Source organism: Equus quagga, chromosome 17, assembly GCF_021613505.1.
Source record: "Equus quagga isolate Etosha38 chromosome 17, UCLA_HA_Equagga_1.0, whole genome shotgun sequence".
NCBI lineage: Eukaryota > Metazoa > Chordata > Mammalia > Perissodactyla > Equidae > Equus > Equus quagga.
This window is the reverse complement of record NC_060283.1, coordinates 24,733,020-24,758,194: the sequence shown is the minus strand read 5'-3', so window position 1 is coordinate 24,758,194 and position 25,175 is coordinate 24,733,020. Positions and strand designations below refer to the sequence as shown.

General features: G+C 48.2%; 1 protein-coding gene across 3 annotated transcripts in view; it reads right to left on the bottom strand.

Moving 5' to 3' along the window:
- EXT2 (exostosin glycosyltransferase 2) overlaps positions 1-25,175 on the bottom strand; it is a 145,178-nt gene that overhangs the window by 103,208 nt on the left and 16,795 nt on the right. For all 3 annotated transcript variants that reach the window (XM_046643227.1, XM_046643228.1, XM_046643226.1), the window contains exons 5-7: positions 15,631-15,826; positions 13,737-13,876; positions 10,905-10,998 (exon numbers count right to left, since the gene is read on the bottom strand). In XM_046643227.1, coding sequence (XP_046499183.1) covers positions 10,905-10,998; positions 13,737-13,876; positions 15,631-15,826 — 430 coding nt within the window. The remainder of the gene's footprint in view (positions 1-10,904; positions 10,999-13,736; positions 13,877-15,630; positions 15,827-25,175) is intronic.

Here is a 25,175-nt window from a genome sequence, read left to right as displayed (position 1 = left end):
CGATACATACGTAAGATCATCCAGACCCGGTCCAATGAACCTGAAAGTTAAAAACACTTCAATACCTACGCGGACTTCAAATACTTGACGAGCAACCACTTGCTCCTTTTAATAAAAACTACTGGAATCTGAAGGACAGCAAGCAAACTGCTCTCCTACTATGAGAGTCCACATCAAAATGGGAAGTAAGTACACATTTAAATATAACAAATCAGCCTTTAACTTACAAGGAGGGAGAGAGAAGTGTATTGCCAGAAATGGCTTCCATGGAACTCCTCTGTACCAGTCCTGGTCTGATTCAGTATTCAAGGTCTTTAAGTGAAGAGAAAGGAAATAAACATATGTGATGGTCTTACCCTCCCAAGAACAGGAGCATGGAATTATAAGATTGTATGATTATAAAACTGAAAATTATGCCTTGCCAAAAATAATTATGCAACTCCAAGTTCTCTCAACCTCTGCAATGCTGAGGGAGACAGAATATACAGAAATATATAATAATCTATATTGATATTTATAAACACAGACAGAAACCCTATGATCAGTTTAACCCTTACTGCAGACTTGAAAACAGTGAATTCTTTACCAAACACATCAACTTTATAATTTACAAGTTATTGTTCTGTAAACAAATCTGAATATTTTTCTAAGTGGGTCTATAACGAATTCACAAAAGCTACGGTGCATTTCCTGTAACGAGCAATTATTTCTCCAAAACGCTTCGTAAAGAGTCCCACCCAGTGGGAAGCCAGCCCCAGAGAGTCAGACAATTTTTATATAGGCTGCAAATTAATATTTAACACTTTTATTAGAGAGGCCATTTCCTGAAGCAATGCCCCATATTGGGGCCTCGTTACAAGGGATTAACCCCCGGTTCACTTCAGGAACAGCCAAGGTTTGCATGGCCAACAGACGCCCAGGGAGCAAACCGTGACCCCGCCACTGACCCTGACCCCTCAAGGAGGCTGTGGAACGAAGACTGTTCATAATCACATATTTACTGAGAACTTCAGTATCCTTAAATTATTTGTTAAATATTTTTAATAAGTTTGTTAAAATTATACCATAAGCAATAACACCCAGTTCATTAAACATAAGCTAATTACAAGATAGCAATTTAGTCCCCAGAAATGTATAAAAAAGTAGCTCTATCACTTTGGAATTTGGGGCATTTTATTTTGTTTTACTGCTCATTTGGTTTTTATACCTAATTACTCTCCCCACAGGAGCTACACGAGCAATAAAACAAACCCATATTTTTTACTGTTTGCTCAATGAAAATCATCAATCCTAGATCAACAGCTATCTAATTTGACTAACTTACTACAAAAAATCCTTGCTTTTGCCTCAACCTCAAATTAAGTGGCTGTTTTAAATTGAACACACTTGCAAAACTGGCCGTCCAAAATTATATGATAAAAGAAAAATAACGTGTTTGTGCGAAAGGGTGCAAAGCAGTTAAAAATATATATCCACTGGATTTTGCTTGTCTCTACTAACCTCTTCCTAAAAGCTTTCGTTGGGAGAAGAGCAGGCAGATACAAAGAACATTCTGAGGGCATACTCCACTGGCCCCAGCCCCTCTGGAAATCAAGGCTGGAAAGCCAAAAGGGCATATTCCACCTACCCCAGGCCCTTTGGAAACCAAGGCTGGAAAGCCGAAAGTATAAGGATGCACTTTTTGAAATGCCTGGAAAAACATTCTGGTCAGGAGATGCCAGAGATTTTGAGGCTCCCATCAAGCCGCTGGCCTTGATCCAGGTAATGGTTTTTCCTTCCCCTCAGCTGTCTGTTGCTGCAAGAGTTTTCCCGCAAAGAAAGAAAGGAAAAGTGGTAGCAGAGAGGGAGGAGCCGCTCCAGTCCATCTCGCTGTAACCGAGAGGGGAAAAAGCCACGTATGGCAGGCTGACATTTACAGAGGCCCTGGCGTGGCCATGAGGCACTTGGGGGGATTTCTGGGGGTTAGCAAGCTAGTCTAAAATGGGCGGCAGGGCAGACTGATGAAAGTCCCTTTAAATTTGATAACAGTGATGCCGTGGACTCAGAGACAGCACGCTGGAGCTGGCAAAGACATGCGAGCAGAGGTGTAGCCAGTCAGGCGGCCTTGGGGGAAAAAATCCATCGTAAACCTGGCTCCCTGACCCTCAGGGCTGCCCAGCCCACTTGCTGAAGCTTGCAAGCACAACCGCCAGTGGAATGGCCTTTCTAATCAGGGGATAAAAATAAAAGCCCTTGGAAAAGTCTCGCTGGCCTACCCCTCTGCCCTGCCCCCACCAACCAAGAGAGAAATTGATCCGGCCGCCGGCGAGGCTCCGGACCTGCGGAGGTTAATCACTGGCTCGTCTTTTCCCTCCAAACCCGGCCGCCCAACCGAGCCCTCTGCCTGGCGTTCTTCCTCCATTTTAATATCAGAAGTTTCACACGCCTGCCTGAGCTCCTGGCCTCGGCGGAAAGGCCCATATAGCTGTCAGCAAACTGATAAGAACCTTAAAATGACTCCGCAGGGCCTCTTTATAAAGAAGAGCCGAAGAAGCCCATAAAGAAAGAGGGCAGGGGCCACGGAAACCAGCCGCTCACACTGTTTTAACGTGGCATTAAAATGAGCCGCAGATTTATGGCAGTGTTTTAGCCCCTGGCCCGAATCACCTGGGGGATGAAGCGCTCGGCTCCAAACTCCACTGGGATTTGAAATCCGGGATGGAGCTGGCTAGAAAGGGATGGGGGAAGGGAGGCAGAGGCAGCAGGAGAGAAGGGGAAAAGGCAAGAAGCAGGGCGAACCAGGAAAATCACATGACGGACCCCACTCTGCCTTCAGGAGGATGCACAGCTGCTTCTCAAAGAGACCGGACCGGGCCTCTTAAACTCACAGAAAAGTTTCCTTTATTTTTATTTACTTCATACCTAGTAAACTACAACTGTTCACCACCCAAATGTCAATTCTGATTTGAACTTTTCCCTTCAATTTTTTAATTTCTTAGTTCAAAAAATGAATGAAATCATGATGTGGCAGAGAACACATTAGAGGAGGGAAAAAAAGACTCAGGATAAAATTTTTTGGTAAGCCCTTTATCCAAATGTGCCCATGAATTTTTTTTCAAGGCCAGCTAGAGAACCACTGGTGTTAATAAACCATCCTGACGGGAACAGAGAGGCGACCCTCCCTCCACGCCGGGACGGAGGACACCAGTCCCCACAGGAAGAAACGCTCTTTCAAGTTTCCAAGCCCAGAAGCAAAAGCCTGATACAGCCGTGTCGGTGGCTCACTGCGGTCCCTTACGACCCAGTTCCCCTCCAGGAGGCTCTCCGACACACCCAGGCCCCCAGGCGCTCTCCAGAGTGAAGGGCAGCAATGAGCAGGCAGCCCACCCCAGAGCTTCAAGGGCATGACGTCATCTCATCAATAAGACCCCGGCAGTGCTGCCGGGCCCAGGTCTGAGCCCAGAGTACTGAAGCTCAGGAAGGCTAAGTAACTCGCCCACAGTCACACGGCTGGCAGACAGACGGCAGTTCAGAATTCGAATTCAGGTCTCTCCAACTCAAAAGCCCACATGCTCTCCGCTACCAACATTTTGCCAACTTTCTGGACTGGGAGCCACACTGAGAAACACGCAAATACATTTCCTACTTCAACTCGCTACACGTATAGGTGCGGAACTGAAACAGTTTTCAGGAAATACTCACTCTTACTATGTAAGATGCTGTTTTCCTTTTTATTATATTTCATTTCTTAAAAATAAAATGCCAGTCATGACACACTGAATTGACTTCACGATCTGCTAACAAATCGTGACCCTCAGTCTGGAAAATACCACAGGACACAAGGCCACAAAAAGAAACAGAATCCCCACGTGGGGGGTCAGAGACCTGGGAGCCGGCGAGGCCCAGCTCTGGCCCTAACAAGTCCCTCTCGAGACGACCTGAGCTACGGCTTGTCGTCCACCTTCCCCTCCTTCTAACTCTCTACCAGGTTTGCTGCTGGTATTCGAAGGCCCCCCGGGCGGCTCCATCGTTCTTACTGCGTCTTTCTCATGGAAGCCAGGCTCCGGGCGGAGGCCGGTACCCCACAGCATCCTCTCCTCCCATCTGAGGCTTCCCAGTCCCGGAGGCTGCCTTCACCTCCCGCTCCCTTCCTGACTCCACAGCACAACCGAGGGACAGCACTTCTGGCCTTTTAGTCTGTGTATTAGGGAAAGCACTCTCCCCAGCAACCTGAGGGCCTTTCTTCAAGACGGGATCTGTGCCCCTTTCTTAGAATCTCTCTCCATTAGTCTATACAACACTAGGAACAACGCGGGTACTTCATACGGTTATTTGATTTGCGTTATGAAACTGAGGACTCTCATTCTCCTAAATCTCGAGAATATTTAGGAGGGCTAGGAAAAGTCAGCAAACCAATTAAAACTAGCATCACGACAATGAGCGAGCATTTAGAGACCACGCTCCGTACCACTCATTTACGTCTGCCCTGGACGAGGGTTGCCAAGGCTGCCAAGGAAAGCCGCTGTACGGTCTCTCCATCCAGACTGCGAGGATTTAAGTCTCAGAAGCTCTACAAAACAACTGCAAATCAGCCCAAACCTTAAAGACAGGAAAATTTATTTACAGGCCCCAGTGCACCATAAATTTGAGACAGTTCTATTAAAATGCTTTTCTTGGCTTCCCATCAGATACTTGGCAAAAGTCTTTTTCCAATAAGGTTCTTAATACCAAAGTTGAAAAAAAGTTAAACACATAAAAATGTTCTTCCTTAAGAGTTCCAATTAAACGGGTCCTTATTTTCTCCCGCTTTAAACAGCGTACACGGACTGGTCTCCTGGACAATATGGATGCATACGTTCAGGAAAACACAAACACAAAGTATACGGTGCCATTAAAAAAAAATTATGAAATTCAAAATATCCCATCAAGTGACTACATTCGTCCCCGAGGCTCTCCCATTGGCCACAGAGCCTGGCTCTGAGTCAGAACCACAGATGTCTGTTTCACAGGAAGACCTCCAGGGATCAGGTCAATGGATTCTGTTGAAGAAAGTGATCCAGTAGCTTTTTTTAGGGCAAGTACGAAAGCAGAGATTGGAAAACACAGCTCGGAGCGACACGCTGGGCCTGGAGAGTGGGGGAGGAGAGGAGGCAGGGAGTATGTGGCATTTTTTAAACAGCCCTGAGAGTTCAGTTTCTGTACATAAAAAAAATTTCAATTTCACAGTAGGGGGAAAAAGAATGACAGACATTACAATATCGATCCTGGAAATGAGAAGTGAAATCTTTTCCACATTCTTCATAATATATTTCCAGGATGTGTCCAGTCCTAAATGTCTCAAGCAACCAGTTTTTTGAGAAGACTAGCCAATAAGCAGTTAGTGTGAATGACTGGGAAGTTCATCCTGACTTTTAGCCCCAATCCAGGCCACACAGCTCTGTGATTTGAATAAAACTGGAGGCAGCAAAACAGAGTGCGCTCCCTGTCTGGCCCTCACATATGATGTGGACTCGGGAGGGTTACTTTATGTCTCTTTATTCTCCGTTTTCTCACATTAAAAAACTCGGATTCTTCTTCTAACTACTGTCTTCATAGTTTGCTTTGTAAACTGGTGTGTGTGTGGCGGGGGTGGGGGAGTCAGGGAGAAAGGACCCAGACCGCTGCATAACTGTCAGTGGACATAACCATCAAGCCACCAGCACTGGGAACCCTCAGAGAATACGCCGTCTGGGCTGCTGAGGTTTCCAGACATCAGAGGGTTTACACCTTTACCTGAATCACAAAACGCTTTGAAAAATAAAAACTGAAAACATTTTAGACAGAAAATTTTTTAAAACATATTACACAAGAGCCAATACTTTAAATATACATATATGCTAAACAACATTTAAACCTTCACTTCAAGATTCCAGGGCATCACCAAGAATAGCAGGGTCTGTATTTCCTCAATTTCAGGATGCCTCATCAATAACAGCTTTAGGGGGAAGGAACAGAAACTGTCCTCAGTGTTCAAATTGATGGTAAGACTCACTTGGATGTCAGAAATCTGAAATATGAAAACCAAACACACACATATTTCTTTGAATTGAGGAATTCTGCCATCTTACAATGATACACCCGGGATGCAGTGAAGCTGAAAGCTGTCAGCCATAAATCCGACGTGCTGAGAGCTCTATTTTTAAAACTGCGTTTTTTCAGGCCAGACTGGCAGATGACCCATCTCAGAAACACTCGTGTCTTTCTCCTCTTCGAATTTGTGACTTCTAAACTACTACGGGTACCCAAACTGGCTAATTCGATATGTCGATGTTATGTGTAAATAAGAGCCTCATTTTAGGGGCCCTCTATGAACGAAGGGCGTGAACTCTGGTGGACACACACGTCTGCCGTGTTCTCTGCTCTCCTCTGCTCTCTCCTTTATCACAGCCAGGCCCCACTACAGTCCTGGGAGAAGGGGGGACCACGTGCCTAGGGTTTTATTTTCTTCAATAGATGTGTTCTGCCTTTTTCCTACTCAGTCCATTTTATCTTCTAGTACTCCTCTGCAGCACATATATTCGGTAGGCATAGCAGGAAAATATGAAGGCAAATTGAGACGGATCAATGGAATACACTGAAAAGAAACTAATATTTTAAGTGACCCAGTGTTAAAGGCGAGAGCAAAAAGAAGACGCTGAATGTTTCTGCCACCTCCAAGGCTCCTAGTCAATTGAGTACAAAGAAGAGTTCAAAGGCAAGGCAGGCTCCTGACTTCCACCTCCTGGTGTGGCTGAGGTCAGAGGTCACTGCTGGTGGAGCCACTGACCAATAAAAGAATGTTTGGAGACTCCACTCAACAGATAGACTGGGGATCCATTTACACCTTCCTCCCTGTGGACGCAAACATTTCTGACTATCCAGTCCAGTGTCTGTCCAGCCCTCTGAGATCCCAGACTGCTCTCTTGTTCACTGTGATTCAGGTGAGACTAGAGATACGAATGTTCCTTTTGACCAGAGAAAAATATTTAGTTGCGTACTTCTTCCTGCCTTCCAGTGTGAGAAAGACGGCTGATGGGACCCTCCATCGTAAGGCCTACCTCAGATGCTACCCCCCAATAAACCTGTCCCTGACATTAGCCCCCGCCGTCCCCCTCCATATCAGACTCCAACGTACTCTGGAAGATCTGCACACGTTCTCAGGCTTCTGTGTGCTTACGCTCATCTATCCCCAAGACAAGCGCTGGGCCTCTATGAGCAGGGATCACAGAGACTGTACTATCTCCCATCGTCTCCCCTTGGGGGAACAACACTTAATTAGGGCTTCACTAAACTAATTGACTAATTAATTTAGCTCATAGGACAATAAAAGGCAGACTGGTAAGTTGGCTTTATACTGCTACAATTATTCTCCTCTACTAATTGAAAGAACCGGTTTTTAACTTACCCACGAAAAAAACCCGTAAGGCAGCCCTAGCCTGTCCGATGCCACGTTCGCCGGCCCTCTCGCTGTGGGCCTTGAGCAGATGACAGACACAGGCTGTACTTAGCTCAACCGCAGCTCTCCCTCCGGGCTCTAGCCCTGTACTTCACGCGACGGCTGCCTCACCGCCACAGCTACGGGCAGGAGGGACATTTCAGGACTTTTCCTTGCCAGGCAAGGTGTCTTGCTCCCTCGCTGCAGCCTAATTCCCAAGTCACGAGGACTTCCACCTCTGCGTTCCTCAGTCAGACTGCATGAATCTGATCCCTTGTATGAACTGATCCTGAACTGGAAAAGCTGCAAAACGTTACTGCAACACCTTCATCGCCAGGATCCCAGCCCACATTTTGGGGTCAGTTCAGAAACTTTAGCTCTATTCCATGGAGGGAGAGCAAAACCCTGTGCCCAGCACTGTTTCTTCCTCGTCGGAAAGAACCAGTCTCTGGAGAGCTGAGGAAGAACAATGTCAGCGTAAAGCCCCAGAGGAGCGCGCGGCATTTAGGATCTCTCCGAAACATTTCAACAGTCGGAAGGAAAATGAGTCACTTCAAAGTGGATGGAGACCTCTGCTGGCTACCACTGTGCGTGCAGCTCCTTAAGCTGGTTCTGAGTCGCTCAGCCAGAAAATCAGACCCCATTCCTCAGTCTCAGCTCATCATTGTGACACATCAACCAGGGCCCCTAAGGGGTCAACTACAGATGCAGCAGGTTTTCCCCTAAAAGTTTATGCCTGTCTTACAGAAGGATCCAAGCTGGATCTCCCTGAGGAGAACTCACTAAGGTGTACAAACTTTCTGGAACCCGGTGTATGCTATCGTTTCAGTTACTGCTGCCAAAGACAGGTTAAACGGAAGGACGGTGAACAGAGGGCAAAAGGACAAGCACATTCTGGAAAGGGTCCTAAAGAACTCCCTCTTAGAGAGATGAGGCCTTGCCTATCAACAGCACAGTGGCTTCCGATCGCAGCAACGCTGTCCCATGGGGACGCTGAGCCACATCTAGAGACATTTTTGGCTGCCACAACATCGGAGGAGGAGAGGGTGCTCCTGGCACCTCACAGTTGAACCTAGTCATCCTTGATACCTGCCTGGGAATTACTTCAACCAGACCCTCTCACCCCGAGTTGAGATCAGCCCAGCCTGGGTCATTTCTGGAACACAATGTTGGGAGAAAGGGGAGCCCGGCTGAAGCAGGCACTGCAGCTTTAGAGGGTCTGAAGGCAGCTGCAGAAAGGGGCGTCACAAGGCAGGAGAGAGACTGAGAAAGGGAGGCGGGAAAGGGCAGCACCGCCCTTCTCTGCAAGCTGACGTGACGGAGGGTGCTCGCCACAGGGGAGGTCGCTGGCCCTCGGGACGAGGTGTTCAGGGGGAGAAGAGATGACCTCTTAATTACCACTGTTGTCAAGGACAGGAATAGTCCTGCAAAGGACAAGAGTTTCAGAGAGTTTTTAACCACTGAACGGAACAGGAGAGATGGTCTGGCCAATTCCTTCATCCATAAATGAGGAAATGAAAGCCAGGGGGCTTCGGTGACCTGTCATGGCCGTACAATTAACAGGGACAGAACCAGGGCTCAAACCCAAGTCTTATATCTCTCTGAAGCCAAATAAGCTAAAAGCACACTGTTTGAAATGGCCCTTATTCACTCTATCATAACAGTTCTATGATTCTGAAGATGCCCAGCCACGCCCCCGTGAACAGAGTTCTTCAGGCTGCCACAGGTACTCTGCTCCAAAACCCAAATGACTCTCTTGCCAGCACGAAAGTGGTGGGTTTCTTCCTGGCCTTCCTAGACTAGACTCTAGTAAAAGATGGCATCTGATTCAGCAGATGGTTCTCTACTCAGTTACGTTAATAGACCAAGATGCCATAAAAAGAAACCCAGGAGCGCAAACACCAGGCCTCTTGAAGAAGCATTTTTCCTACATAAGTTGTAAGAACCACAGGTTTGGATTAAGAATCTAGAGATCTCTGGACTGATTGTCTAATTCACTAAAGCCCAGACAAGGTCAGCGGTTAGGTAACAACTGGAAAGCACAGAAACTTAAAATAAACACGAGTATGCTGCGAAAAGATTACGGCGAGGCTGAAAGCAACCTGGGATTTGTTTTCAAATCAGAACGCCAAAACGCTTCACAGATGAGCTTACTGAGGTCCGGAGAAGGCAAATCCGTGGCCAAGGGCACAGAGATGGCGACCGGCCGAGCTGGCGTTCCACCCAGGCAGTCTAGGGTAAGAACCTAGATATTTAATATTGCGCGATGCAGCCGTCTCTTTGGTTTAAAAAGCTCAGTATCGTAACAGAGGGGGGACTGAATCACTCCACTAACTTTCCCTCCCTCCTAAAACCTTAAAATGACAATGAAGGTGAATTTTTAAAAACTGAGGCACAATCACTCTAAGATAAAGAGGATGGGAGATGAGCTAACAGCAACGAAATGTGGAAGCTGAACTGCAGGAGGAGGCGTGACAGCCGACTCTACAGGCCCAAGAAAGCTCATCCTTAATCAGCCGGCAAAATGCTGAGTTCCGCGGCAGGGCCCGGCGGGGCAGCAGGAGGCGGACTGAAAAGGCACTTCAGCAGCCCAGATCCTGGACCCATTCCACAGCCAGGGGGCCGCCCTGCCCTCACCCGGACAGAGGCCTGAGACCCCTGCTCTGGAAGGTCGCGTACAGGCTCTCTGCCTGTGGGTGGGTACAGACCAAAACAGGGGGTGTGGGGGACAGGCACACACTTAATGCCGAGGGCCCGCCAAACCTCTTCTCCGCTCATCTCCTGCAAGGATAATTGTGATAAAAATAAAAACTTTTAAAATCCTTAAAAAAAGAAAAAACAAGCACAGTACCAATATTGGGATAGTCTTTAATTTTTTTTTTCACCTTGTTGGACATTTAAGCCCAACTGAATTTCTCTCAGGAGAAAGGAAGGGAAGCAGGACTAAACGGGACACCCAGTGGAGCGTGTCAGACAGTGAGGAGCCACCCAGGGGGGATCGCAAGGTGGGAGAGAAACTCGGGGAGGGGGGCAGGAGCGCAGCAGCTCTTCTAGGGCGGGGGGCCACTTATGGACGGAGGTCGTCTGAACTGGGGACTGAGGCCAGCTGAGACAACATTCCAGGGTCGACAGCAACTCAGACCATCACCCTGACATGTCCCGGCTTCCACGGCTGTCCTCGTCACTACAACCATCACCTGCTCTGAAAACAACCTTTCAAAGAAGTTCAGCTTCCCATCCAGAACACCGTGCTACTCAGGAGCATTCGCAGATCCCCGACAGTTAGTATTTCAAACCTTATTTGATGCGACTCCCCTGACACTCTTTTCTTCTGTTCAGTGTGGGTGGCTGATGCAGTGGAGGAAATAAACCCCACTCACGCGTCCAGCTGCCGTCGCTCACTATCCAAGCAGTCCAGGCCACCCTTTTGCACCACCGTGTCACCTCCCGACAGGCCTACCGGGCCTCTTACCTGTCTCTGCATCTCTTCAATCTGTCTTTGCGGGATGCTCTGCAAAATACTGTACACGTCTGACATCTTTTCTTCTGGCACAACCACAGACGCTCTGGAGACAACAGCAAAACAATTTATATATGGACAGCCCTGTACACAAAGTGCTTCTCCGCACCTCACCTTGTTTAATTCTCGCAGGCAGAAACCACACCGGACCCTCCTTCCACCCTACATCCCGGCCAGTGAGCGGTCTGCCTACTCTCCCTCTCTCACGCCGACCTTCTCCGAGGGTTCTCTCCCCGGCTCCATCTTCTCACCTCCCACTCACTACTCCATCCATCGTTCTCCCCGGCTCCATCTTCTCTCCTCCCACTCACTACTCCATCCATCGTTTGTCCCTCATCCACTCCCCTGCTGTGCTCCAGCCACACTGGTGCCTTTCGGTCACCTGACAAACCCCACCACAGGCTCTTTGCATGTGAAATGCCACTGACTGGTCCACTCTCCTCCACTCTCCACAGACCACTCTAAACCAACAATGACTGCTCTCCTTTGGGTATCTACTCAACTCCATTCATTACTCAGCATATATTCACGGAGTCCCTATCATGCGCTAGGTCTTGGTAATACAACAGTGGGAACAAATCTGACAGAGAAGGCCAGGGAGTGAGGGAGCTGTGAGAATACTGGCGGGAAGAGCACTCCAGGCAGAAAGACCAACAAGCAAAGGCCCTGAGGAAGCAGCAGGTCGGGAATGTTCTGCAACAGCAAGGCGGCCAGCGAGGCTGGAGTACGGTAGAGAAGACGGAGAGCAGCAGGAGACAAAGAAACGGGAGGGAGTCCCAGCAAAGCGTCCAGGGCCTCGCAGGCCAGACTCTGGACTCAGGCTTCGCCTGAGACAGGCAAAGCATGGCATGATCTGACTGTGTTCCAACAGGATCATTCCGCCTAAAGCATTAGAACAAACCACAGGAAGCAAGAGCAGGAGCCGGGAGAAAAGCTGAAGCCCACTGCAAAATCAGGCAAGGGATGCTGAGGAGGGAGGAAGTGACGAAAGGGTCGAGAGGGAAGAGCTGGCAGGATTTGCTAACAGAGTAGATGCGGTGGGTAAAGGAAAGAGAGGACTCAACGATGGCTCGCCCTTCGCGACACTTTGCAGGGTTTGTAATTACATTTGTATAAACTAATTTACTAAAACCATACACCCCTTCCCCCAACTAGGCCAATCCATTAGGATGGAAACACACCTGGTTCCACTCCCCAGCACACCCTGAGGACCTGGTACACTGCCTAGCACGTTATATTTGTTAAACAAGTAAATGAACTCTACTATACAGATGGGAAAACTGAGGCTCAAAAAAGATTAAGTGATTTGCCAAGATCACAACGCTAGCCAGTAACAGAGCCGGTTATCCAAACGCCAGCCTTCTGGCTCCAAATCTAGAGCCGCTCCACAGCTTCCCCACCATTACAACCGCCCCAGCAGGTGTAGATTCTCCCAGGAACCTCGCTCCAGACTCAGCTCAGGGCCAGCCTCTGTGAAGCCCTCCCCGATCCCACAGCAACACTATGTGCCTCCCTCTCACTCCCCTCCTGGCATCCCAGCCAGCCAGGGCGGCATCTCACCGCAGCGTCTGGGCCCTGCTGGTTTACTCGTCTATCTTCCATTCCTAGACTGGGAGCTTCTTGAAGGCAAGGTCTGACCCTGATTGTCCTTGTATCCCTGTCTAGCAGAGGGCCCTTGGTAAACGTTTCAGGGACGAATAAGTGACTGGAAGGGCTCATCACTTCTCTAAGATGTAAGGAACCTCACTGCCCTGCTCGTCCAGGCTGCCTCAGGCTCCCTCCGCTGACGGGGCTCCCATCGCCCTGGGCGTGCATCTGTTAGAGCCCTTATCACACATCATTACCACTGCTGGTTTGTCATCCCCACCAGATTCAGCCTCTTTCAGAGCAGAGACTGTATTTCCGAAGTAGGCGTTCCCATTGATACGAGCTGAATGAATGTACGCACAAACAAGGGCCACCTAAATCGTTCAAATACCTGTGACGATCAGACTTGGATAGAAATATCAAGAAAGTTGAGAGAGAAGAAAGCAATTAAGTGTTTGAGGCAAAGTAAAGCCTGGAAGGCATATAGAAAAGGAACTAATTTTCAATAGTCTTTAACCTCCAAAGTCCTGGGCTAACGAAACAACACGAGACTAGAGGGCTATTCCGTTAATTACAGCCTTGACAGGCACAACCAGGCAGAACCGACGTCTGTCCATCTGTACAGTGGGAACACTGCCACACCCTCATCCACGCAGAGGATGAATTCAGCAGACTCCAGAGCAGTGGCTCTCAACTGCGCCACACGTCACACCCAGGGAGCCTGAAACCCAGCGCTCCTGGGGAAGCGGCCCAGGCATTTTGTAAGGTTCTCCAGGCCAATACAGCCTGCAGCCATAGGTGAGAACCACTGCTCTTGGCCACAGGTTGGCAAACATTTTCTGTAAAGGGCCAGACAGGACACATTTTAGGCTTTGTGGGCCATATAATCTGTCGCAACTACTCAACTCTGCCACTGAAGCACAAAGACAGTCGGAGACAATATATAAATGAAGGGTGTGGGTGTGTCTCAATAAAACTTTATCTATAAAAACTGGCAGCCCGTCATACTGGGCCCAAAGGCCTCAGTCTGCCAACCTCTGCTCTAGGCCAATGGACTAACGCCCCTGATGGAAAACTTAGCAAAACACTCTAAAGGAGTAGTCCTCCAACCGAGGGACGCATTATCATTATTTGGGGGGCTTTGAAATCGAATACGCAGAACCACCAGTGCAAAGTCGATTAGAAGGCGACACTCACCTCTTCCAGTCAAGAACTTCGGAGAAAGGCAAAATGTAGGAGTCGGCAATGACAACCGGGACGCAGCCAGCCCGCAACACATCACTCAACACCGCCTGGCCCAGGCGAGCTCCGCGAAGGACCATGCAGAAAGTGGCCTCCTGCAGGAACAGGCGGAGGCAGCGGATTAGAAACCAGTTCTGCGGATCCTTCACTCCGATCCCCGCAGACCACGAGGTTCTCCCGGGGGTGAAGCCAAGCAATGCAGAGGCAGGCATCCTGACACAAACATACTAAAGGGAACAGCTCACACCAGGAAGACCGAAAAGCTGAACCGGCTGCGATGTTTCCCATTTCCACTCTTCGGGGTCACTTCAACGCCGCCACTGAGCATTCTGAAAACACTCACAACCCACATGCAGGTCTCCCTCTGGACTTTCGGGACCTCCTGCAGCCCGGGCTCTCCCGCCCGTCGCACCACGCAAACACACCGTGGCCCAGCGCCCACCTGAGCCCACCTTACAACAGAATCATTTTGTCTGAGCACATGAGGCTCTCTAGAGGGCCCCCTAAGGGAAAGGCATCAAATCTCCTTTCATCTTTCTACTCCCCGTGGCATCTAGCAGCGTGCTTGGCATAGAGAAGACATTCATTTCATGAATGCAATGCCTTTGAAAACACATTAAGACAGATATGGTCTATTAAGAACGATAAATCAAAGAGGAAGCAAAATTTCAAGAAATCTTTTCCCCATTCACTCCCTCAAACCCGCTCAATGTGGGGAATGTTTGGGAAAATGAGATGGACGGGGTAAAAACAGCTGCAATAGGTAAACCAAAATAAGACCCTGTCTCACACACTGTTCCTCCCGATTTTTGCCTCTTTGGGAGGGAAAAAAAAAAGATTAGAAAAAAACCAACAACGCTGTTTAATCTTTAAAGCTAGAGAAAAGGAAAGTTCAGGAAAAAACATGACGAAACTCAACATGCCAAACTCCGGTGGGGACGCAGAGGAAGAAGCGGGAGGGGGAGACGAGCCGCATCGAGGCGTGTGGAGGGGCAGGGGGACGCTCGGCCGCCCCGACAGGTGGGGCCCAGATGTGGACCCACGTGCTCGTCACCAGCCTTCCTGTCTAAGACAAAGGGTACTGCAGACACCCTGCTCGAGTCACCACCGTTATCAGGCAGACGTTCCAGCGGAGGTGCAGCACTTTCTGAAGGTATTTGAACAATCTCAGCACGGGCCAGTTCTCTTTGGAGCTAAAAACAAAAAAGTCGCACCAGCTCCTTGATACTTGCCAAACTACCTGTCGGTATTTTAAATATTTAAGGGAAGAAAACTCACTCTCTCCTTTCCTAGCCCCCACGCCTTTGGAACATCCAATATCCTGCTTATAAAACATCCCCAAAAGGTCTGCCCTGCCAGTGGTTACGGGAATACTGCCATTCCCGTGACGTAGGGAAGGACACGCTACCTGTAGGACGTGCGAAGGGCAACACCACCAAAAGACAAAACATAACAAAAAATAAAAAGCTTCCACTCCCAGGAAAAGCCGGCTGCGGCCTCGTGGGCCAGCACAGCCAGAGGACACGAGCTGCCACCTTAAAGAAGGCAGCTTCTCTGGACGGGCTTAGAAAACAGCGGCAAAAGCAACAGACATTTGTCTGCTTTGTCTGTGTGGCTTCTTCATAAATCTATCGGATTAGGGTTTTCGAAGTATAACAAGTCCTTGAAAGGAGTAGGAACACTCAGAGGCCAGGCAGCTTTGCACGAACAAGACGCCGGAGCCGGAGCGCCTGAAGACCCACGGACGCAGTCAAGAGAGCCCTCCGTGGCCTTCTCCCCTGGGGAAGAGGTCGCTGCAGCTCATGCGTGACCGCCCCTGAGCCTGGAGAGAGGTCGTGAGGACACTCACCTGCAGCACCTGGGGGTAATCGAAGACCTGGTGCCGGTGGCAGCGCTTGCGCACGGCCGGGACGCCCTCAGAGAGGTTGGTGCACTTCTCCAGCACCAGCACCGATGCGCCGTGCCTGGCCTGGAGGGCGTCCAGCTCCTCTCTGTACTCGGGATGGAGAGCTGTCTGAGACGACAGGAGGAAGTACCGCCGTGGACTAGAGAGGAGAGACAGAGGAGACGGGAAGGCCACAGCTGGGACGTTAGTCGACGTGAGACACACGCTGATGTTACACTTACGGCGACAGGTGTTTTCTCCCGTCTTCACATCCCTCAATTTGTGGGGAAATCATGCTCTGCAGCATCGCTGAATATTTAAAGTATTATATACTGTAAGAAAGTAAGGTATGACTCATCTATGCGCTGAAATATTATGCAATCATTAAAGATTTTATCTGGGAAAAGTTCTTAATGTTTTGAGGAAATGCTTCTAATACGCCAGGCTTAGAGAGCCTGCTATAAACATGTGTGTGTGTGGAAAAAAAGAGAAACTGACTGACTGGTCGTCTATTTGGAAGAAATATCAACACGTTATCACTAGTAATATCTGAGCTCTCTGATCTGAAAAGGAACTGAGAGCTGGCTGCATCCTTCAAATAGAAGAGGAAAACTCACTGGGCAGCCCTGGCTGGAAAATCAGAAGAGGTGAGAGACTGCCTCTGGCTGTTGAACAGCATCCTTATGCTCTGAGGAAGCCCCAGGGAAACAGAGCCCCCATCGTCAGGACCACGTGGACATTAGGAAGACTGAATTGGGAGTTGAGAAGAACAAGTGGAAAAAACTCTCTTCACCAAAGGATGGAATCAGTGTTAACATCTTGATAGCAAAGATGCTTCAAAGGAAATGGAGTGAAGAAAGGATTTCCAAGGGTCTAGTGCCGTTTAGATCTCCATAAGAGACAAAATGTGAACAAGTTAGGCCAGAAGTCAAGGGGAAGACTTGGGGCAGACCAGATGGTAAGTCAGTCCCTCCTGGAAGGCAAGATTCCCACAAGGCGGAGAAGTTACAGAGCATAAACACTATACAGCTTGAGGGATCACTGTCAAAGAAAAGAATAACATAAGGCAGGTTCCAGGAAAAAAGGCAACACCCATCGCACCCAGAAGCAGAACTCACTGGAATCTTCTCTAACTGGCATAGACCAGGGAAAACACCAGGGCCATGCATCTCACAGGCAGGGCCACCAGGCAAGCTGAACAAGTCTGGACATAAGAAAGGACCAAAAACCTCTACCCTGTGAACTCATCTCTCTCTTTATCCTGCTTTGGGGAGAAAGGAAGAGCAACTGTCTTGCTTTAGTTTCTTGGACGTACTTGGACGTCCTAGCTGGGGAACGCATTACTCATCCCTCCAAGGCCAAGGAAGAACCATTCCCTAACTGAGCAGGCCGTCACCTGCCACCAAGCACTAAGCTTCAGGTCCAAGACACACAGAACAATGCCTGCAGAAGGTGAACACATGCCCTGCCAGCCAGGCCAGCTACACTCCAGGAAACAGAGTGACACATCCCACAGCCAGGCTGCTCTCAAGTCCTCGGAACCGTTTCTTTGGGTAATTTCTTTACACAGCTGAACTAAAAGCAACGAGTATTTTCCACACCACAGCTGGGAAAGAAGGAGATGAGCAGAGTGCCTAGAACTCCACTGTCTAACAGCTATTAGCCACACGAGGCCATTTAAACAAAACAAACTCAGTACCAGGAGCCACATTTCAAGTTCTCAACAGCCATATGTGGGCAGTGGGTACCCGACAGCACACAGATCACCTCCTCACTGCAGAAAGTTCCACTCATTAGGATCCCTGGACAGCAGTTCAGAGCCAGAGGCCAGGGTCAGGGAAGTGGAGGCAAGAAGGACCCGGAAGAGCAAACCCGCCAGCGAGGGAGTTTGCATCAGCACTGCAGACTAGTTCCCCTCGTCCTGGGCAGCTTCCCCCTAAATTACAATTTACTGAACAATATACTGCGTATTTATGGCCAAAATTCTTCCTCCTAGACGCTGAAACCGTCTCTTGGGTTCTACTCCCAGCCCAGAGCCTCAACCATTTTTCTTTCGTAAAAGCATTCATTTTCAGGGGGATGACCTTGTGATGGAAGGTCACGCAGAGGAGCGCTCTCCTATCGTCTCAAAGTGAACACCATCTGTGTGTAAAGAGGAGAGAGATTTACAGTCAAACTCACAAGGCCAGCAGGAAAACCACCTGAACAATTAAAGCTATTTGGAAATGAAATGGACTGGGTTTTTTATTACAAATCAGAAAACTTTTCATGAATAAGTTATAGTGAGAAGTCAAGCATCGAGTTAAGGCTAAAAGGCCCTGAAGGTCTCTCCTGTTCTAAGACTCTGGTTCTGTGAAGGATCTCAGGGAGCACTGGCACGTGCTGGATGTTTCTGGAGACTCTGGTTCTGTGAAGGATCTCAGGGAGCAGTGGAACGTGCTGAATGTTTCTGGAGACTTTCTATTAGGTAGAGCTGCTAGCATAAAACTGGTGTGCCACACTGACTAGAACAAGAGCAGACATGCTGGCACCCAAGAGGGTGTCCTCGCAGGAGAGCGTGGAAGAGCACAGTGCTGGAAGCCTAGAGGGAAAGGGGCGTTTCTGCATGGCGGGGCAGGGCGCTGGCCACCTGGAGTGCTGAAGCCCCCAGTGGGGCGAGAGCTTCTACTTGGGGAAGAGTGGGGAGGTGCTCAGTGCAAGGTACGAGAGTCCTCCAAGGATGACTGAGGTTTCTGCACTGGGAGCGGAGGGAGTGGTGGCTATGGCAACCCAACGTGGGATGCTGGAGACCAAGCGAGGTGAGGAGAGCACCTGCGCAGCCCAGAACAGCGTTAGAGCCCAGGCAGGCTGAACGTACGGAAAGAGCACGGTCACGTGTGCTGCTCAAAGAAACCCTTGAGTAAAGACGGCCTCTGGGAGAGCTCTCACCGCTGAGAAACCAAGTTCTGTTTTTGACATTCGGATCAGCGGATCCCCACTCCACCACCTCTCCATTTTCAGCGTAAGCGTGCAGATGTGAAGAAGAGCCTAAAAGTGTCCCCCTGCTCACACGCCGGCTCTCCCTGCCCTGCCAGAGCGCTGATGGCGTACGCCCATTTTAGTTTTAAGCAAACAAAATCCTGAGGTGGATTTGTTTTTCATCTAGGGACTAAAATTACTCTCTCCGCTTTCATGTTTCTTCCCAGCAGCGCTGATCTCTAAGTTGAAGTCAAAGCATGCTGAGAACGTGAACCCTCCCTCAACAGCGACAGTTGTAAACTCCCAATTTAGTTCCTTTCAGAGAGAAAATGACAAGAATTCCAGCTGAGGCCAACACAGCTGTGAGAAGAAGCTATCAATAGCAACAATCCTCAGCTTCCCATTGAAAAAATATTGAGAGATTTAAAATAAAAATAAAAACAAAGCTCTCGCTACTCTACATGGCCCTCAAGAGATGTGGGAATCCCCTTACAGAGCAACTCTCACAAAGGGCAACAATCCGAGAGACGTGGCCTGAGGTCACCGCCGGCTCCTCCCACGCCCTGGAAGGGAGAGGGGCTGCAGCCCGTCTAAGCCTTTCTCTTCTCCGTTTGTTTTTTTTCCCCGGAGGGAGGCAAATGTTGTTATAAAAGAAACAGCACACTGTACAGCCGAGCCGCAAGCTGGCAGGGAAATGGAGAGTGGGGCCCGAACAAGCTGCAGAAATCCACCCACCAGCCAGCAGAGGGAGGACGTGCCCAGCGCAGCCTTTCCCTTCGGTCTGCTGGCCCTGAAGATACATCGCTGCTCTAACGGGTTACTGAGCCACAGAACTTCAGAAACTAACTGAGACCTTAAGTGATCTAGTCAAAGATCTTAATTTCAGTCGAGGTATACCTAAAAACTGGAGAGATTAAGTTACTAAGAAAGTGCCACCCACCTAACAGCTTAAATCTGTGAAAGTGATTTTTACTGCTCAGACTGGTTTGTTCTTCTGTTTTGTTTTCAGCAAATCCTTTCTTTTCAGTACGTTTTCCTTTTTCCTGGATTAAAGCTGAAGGGAATTACGAGTCCTAAACCAACACGGCAGAGCTGGATTATGCACACAGGGGAGGGCAGATAATCAGGAGAGTTCAGTTCAGGCGTCTCAGGAGACACAGAGGCCCCGAGACAGCCACGCGCCTGACAGACCGGCTCCTCACCGCTCACCCTGCTCCGTCCGGGCCCCCCAACCACAGCGCTGATGACGCTGGGCCAGGAATTCTCTGCCATGGGGGCTGCCCCGTGCCCTGCAGAGGATCAGCGGCCTCCACCCAGCAGATGCCAGGAGCCCCCCGTGCAGAACAGTTAACACAGTAGGCCTGACCGCTCTCCTCCGAAAGGTCGGCCCTTGGCTGGTGCATGGGACCTCCGATTTGTGGGGAGCTCCCACCATCCCCACAACCAACAAGAGTGGCTCTCTGAGTCCAAGCTGTTTGTACAAACGATGTGGTCTCTGCAGAACCCCTGTTCCCCCTCTGGGAGCCTGGAATTCTGGAAAGTGCCAAGCAGAGACTGCCCAGGTGACGAGGTCCCAATAAAACCCTGGGCACGGGTCTCTAAGGAGCTGCCCTGGCGGGAACATCCACACACGCTGCCACACTTTGCTGCTGGGGGAATGAAGCATGTCCTGTGTCACCCACCAGAGAGGACACTTGGAAGCTTGCACCTGCTTTCCCTGGGCTTCACCCCATGGGCCCTCTCCCTCTGCGGACAGTGCTTGGCATCCTTTTGCTCTAATAAATCACAGCCGTGAGCACCTCCTGGGAAATCCTCGAAATGGGAGGTCATCTTGGGGACGCCTGACACACACCCCCTCAGTCATGACAGTCAAAAATGGCTCTCTATGGGGCTGGGCCCGTGGCGTAGTGGTTAAGTCCGGTGCACTCTGCTTCAGCGGCCCCGGGTTCACGGGTTCAGATCCCAGGGACAGACCTACACCACTGGTCAAGCCACGCTGTGGCGGCGACCCACATACAAAATAGAGGAAGACTGGCACAGATGTTAACTCAGGGACAATGTTCCTCAAGCAAAAAGAGGAGGACTGACAATAGATATTAGTTCAGAGTGAATCTTCCTCACCAAAAAAAAAGGCTCTGCATATTGCCAAATGTACCCAGGGAGGGGCAAAAATCAACCCCACACCCCTGTTAGGAACCACCAGCCTTGCCCCAATTGGGCCGACAGGTCTTCAATAAATGTTTGATTTGAACTGAAGCAAACTGAACTAAATTTAATTAAGTAATTTCCAGAACAAACAACTTCAGGAAAAAAAGGAAAGAAAAAGCAAAGGGTTAAGAAACTTTTTAAAATCATACAACTGATTTAAAGTTAAGTAAACGCTCACAGAAGCAGCAAACTCTTCAAGTTCAATGGACTCATCTGTACTTATTACAGTTACTCCTGTCTAATGGTACACTGATGTGCCCATTAAGATGCTGGCTACAGGACAGAAACCCATACGGCCCCAAAGGGCATCCGGGGGGCCCACACAGACTGCCCCCAATGTATGGAAATCCAGCCTCGAAACATGGCATTCAACTAAATCAGTTTCTCCGAGCTGCAAATTCTCTGTAAGAATTATTTTTGTATTTTCACCTTGATGATGACCAAAAAAAATTAGCACAGGTATATTTTTACTCATTTCTAAGGATGAATACTGCTAAATATTTTCCAGTATCCACGTCTGTATTTAGCGGGCTAATGAGAAGAGAGAAAGACCTGAAATGTAAACCATGTAAGGCAAGCACTGTAAAATGCTAACAACAGAATCTAAGTGGTGGGTAGACGTGTTCACTGTGAAATTTTGTAAACCTGGCCACCTGCTTGAAGATTTTCACAAAATATTGGGGAAAAATATGAATCATGTGTCTGTACTAGATGAAGATAAACAATGCCACAATACCCTGTATAAGGGGAAGCCTCCTGGTGGTTCAAACAGAAAACACAGCAGGAAGAGTACATGATCACCAGCGTGCCACGGCACAGACACGCCAAACCAAGATGCCCACAATTCACTCTGCATTCACCTTGAGAGACACAACACAGTGTCAAAGAGAAAGCCTCGGCTATCACATTACGTTAACCTAAATGTTATCAGTTTTGCAGATTTGTTTGTATTTAATTTGTGAACTCATTTTAGTTTTATAGTCGTATAAGCATGAGGAGTTTAGCTGTTTTTTATTTGTACTTATTCAAGTCTCATTATTTAAAACAAAGTCACCGTTGACAGCCAAAAGAAACCTTGAAAAAGAAGAACAAAGTTTGAGGATGCACATTCATCTATTTCAAAACTTACTACAAAACTACAATAATCGAGACAGTGTGGTAGTGGCAAAAGACAGACACACAGACCAATGGAATGGAACTGAGAGTCCAGAAATAAACCTGTATCTTTGGCCAGCTGATTGGCAACAAGGGTGCCGAGACCATCCAGTGGGGAAAGAAGAATCTTTCTTACAAGTATTGCTGAGCCATATGGATATCCACAAGTACAAGAATGAAGCTGGACCCCTACCTCACACCATGCACAAAAATTAACTCAAAATGGATCAAAATGCAAAAGTTAAAACTATAAAACTCTTAGAAGAAAACACAGGCCTAAATCTTTGTGGACTTGGTTTAGGCAACAATTTCTTAAATACGACACCAAAAGCACAAGCAACCAAAGGAAAAAGACAAAGTGGACTTCATCAAAATTAGAAACTTTTGCACATCACGACACTACCAAGAAACTGAAAAGACAACCGGCAGAATAGCAGAAAATATCTGCAAATCATATATCTGATAAGAGTCTAGTATCTAAAATACATAAAGAATTCTTACAACTCAACAATAAAAACACAACCCCGTTTAAAAATGGGCAAATGATTTGAACAGACATTTCTCTAAAGAGATTATATAAATGGCTAAAAAGCACATGAAAAGATATTCAATATTATTAGTCATCAGGGAAAAGCCGATCAAAACCACAATGAGATAAAACTTCACAGCCACTAAGACGGAAGAATAAAAAAAGACAGACAATCACAGTGTTGGAGAGGACGTGGAGAAATCGGAAGCCTCAGACACTGCTGGTGGGAATGTAAAATGGTGCAGCCGCTTTGGGAAAGCCTGGCAGTTCCTCAAAAAGTTAAACAGAGGGGTCTGCCCAGTGGCATAGCAGTTAAGTTCACATGTTCCACTTCAGCAGCCCAGGGTTTCCAGGTTTGGATCCCTGGCACAGACCTACACACCGCTCATCCAAGCCACACTGTGGCGGCATCCCACATACAAAAAGAGGAAGACTAGCACAGTGACTATCTTCCTCAAGCAAAAGGAGAAAGATTGGCAACAGATGTTAACTCAGGGCCAATCTACCTCACCAAAAAAAAAAAACAAAAGTGAAACAGAGTGACCATATGACCCAGCAATTCCACTCCCAGGTATGCATTCAAGAGAACTACAAACATGTTTACACAAAAACTTTTGGATGAATGTTCAGAGGAATATTATTCATAATAGCTAAAAAGTGGAAATAACCCAAATGCCCATCAACTGATGAATGGATAAACAAAATGTCGTATATCCATACAATGAAATGTAATTCAGCCAGAAAAGGAACAAAGTACTGATTCTATGCTACCAAATGTATAAACCTTGAAAACATGATGCTAAGTGAAAGAAGACAGACACAAAAGGCCACCTACTCTACAACTACATTTATACGAAACATCCAGAAGGAGCAAATCCACAGAGACAGAAAGCAGATCAGTGGGTGCTGCTGGGGGCAGCGGGTGTGAAGTCTGGAGGCAAGGATGAAGGGCTGCCAACAGGTAATGGGTTAATTTTAGGGGTGATGAAAATGTTCTGGAATTAGATGGTAATGATGATAGTGGCACAATTTTGTGAATATACTAAAAACCAATGAATTGTACACTTTAAAAGAGTGAATTTTATGGTATACGAATTATATCTCAATAAAAAAAATAATAAAATAAGTCCACTGTGGGAGTCCACTAACAGAGAAAAATCCAGAAAGGTGATCTAAGCAACAAGTTTGCGAACCTGTCTTTCTTTCTCTGCACTTGCCTAAGGCTAGAGGAAAACATGTTTAAGGTTTTTAAAAATGTCTAATGGGGGCCTGGCCCTGTGGCACAGTGGTTAAATTCAGTGTGCTCTACTTCGGTAGCCCAGGTTCAATTCCTGGGCGCAGACCTACATCTTGGCAGCCATGCTGTGGCAGCATCCCACATACAAAATAGAGGAAGATTGGCACAGATGTTAGCTCAGGGAGAATCTTCCTCAGGAAAAAAATATATATATATTGAATGCACTTTATACATTGTCTAAATAACAAAATTTGCCATGCCTAAAGCAAGCTTCAGAATTTGGTCCCATGCCACATGGTAAAACACCCACACAGGAGAGAAACATCTTCTCTTTCGAAGAGTTCTCTTATTTCTCAAAGAATCCATAAAGGCTTCTATGGGGACGTTTGGGATGCTTAGGGAGTGGCTGTGGTCTTCTGTAAGCAAATGATTCCTTGAGACTCATTTCTGAGACCAAATGCTAAGTGTACGTTTTTAAATCTCACCCAATGTCAGATGTCAATGTCATATGTCAACGTCATCGTGTTTGTTTAAACACTGAGATTCCCACCATGAATTAGCACAATTTTTACACAGACTACAGCAAAAAAGCTTAGACAAAAGGCGCTGTGCATCCACGCTGCCAGCCTTTTCACTAACGCACATACCAAGAGTACAAGCCGACCACGTGCCAGGCACTGGGGACATGGCAGCTCAAACACAGCCCTGGCCCCAGCTTCACGGCACTTACAAAACGCCACGTCCGAAGCAGAGGGGCTGTGAGCGCGTCCTCACAGCAGGGCACGATGAGCGGTGCCCGAGGAGAAGCGCAGGCCACTGTGGAAGCGCACAGCCGGGGGAGGCACCCCAGTGCTCAGACAGCGCCCCCCGAGCAAGAGGTCTTCAGGCTGAAACCTCAAGGACAAGCAACCACTAGTCTGACGAAAATGAGGAAAAAGACTGCCAGACAGCGGAGAGTGTTTGCAGCCCAGAAAAACTGAGAGAGCAAAGCTCGTTCCAAGAACTAAAAGGAAAAAAACTAGAGATGGAGAAAGCGGTCATGTGATAGAAGGTCTTAAAAGACACTTTAAGGAGTCTAGGCTTTATCCTAAGAGCAACATGAAGCCAACAATCAGACTGGGAGGTGGCAAGACGAGAGGAGGGAAACCAAACGAGGGCATTGAGCAACCCCAGGGCGAGATGGCAGGAACCTGGTGCAGGGCGGGGCGGAGGGATGGAGGAGACAGACCTAAGAAATATTTAGACGAAGAACCAAGGACTTACTCCTTTGACGTAGGAAGGAAGGGAAAGGAAGGAGTTAAGGACACCACGCAGATTCCTGACTTGGAAGGATGGTAGGCAGCACTGTAAATTTACTGAGAGAGAGAAACGGAAGGATAAACAGGAGGGGGTGGGGGGAGGGAAGGCGAGGGAGGTGGGGGG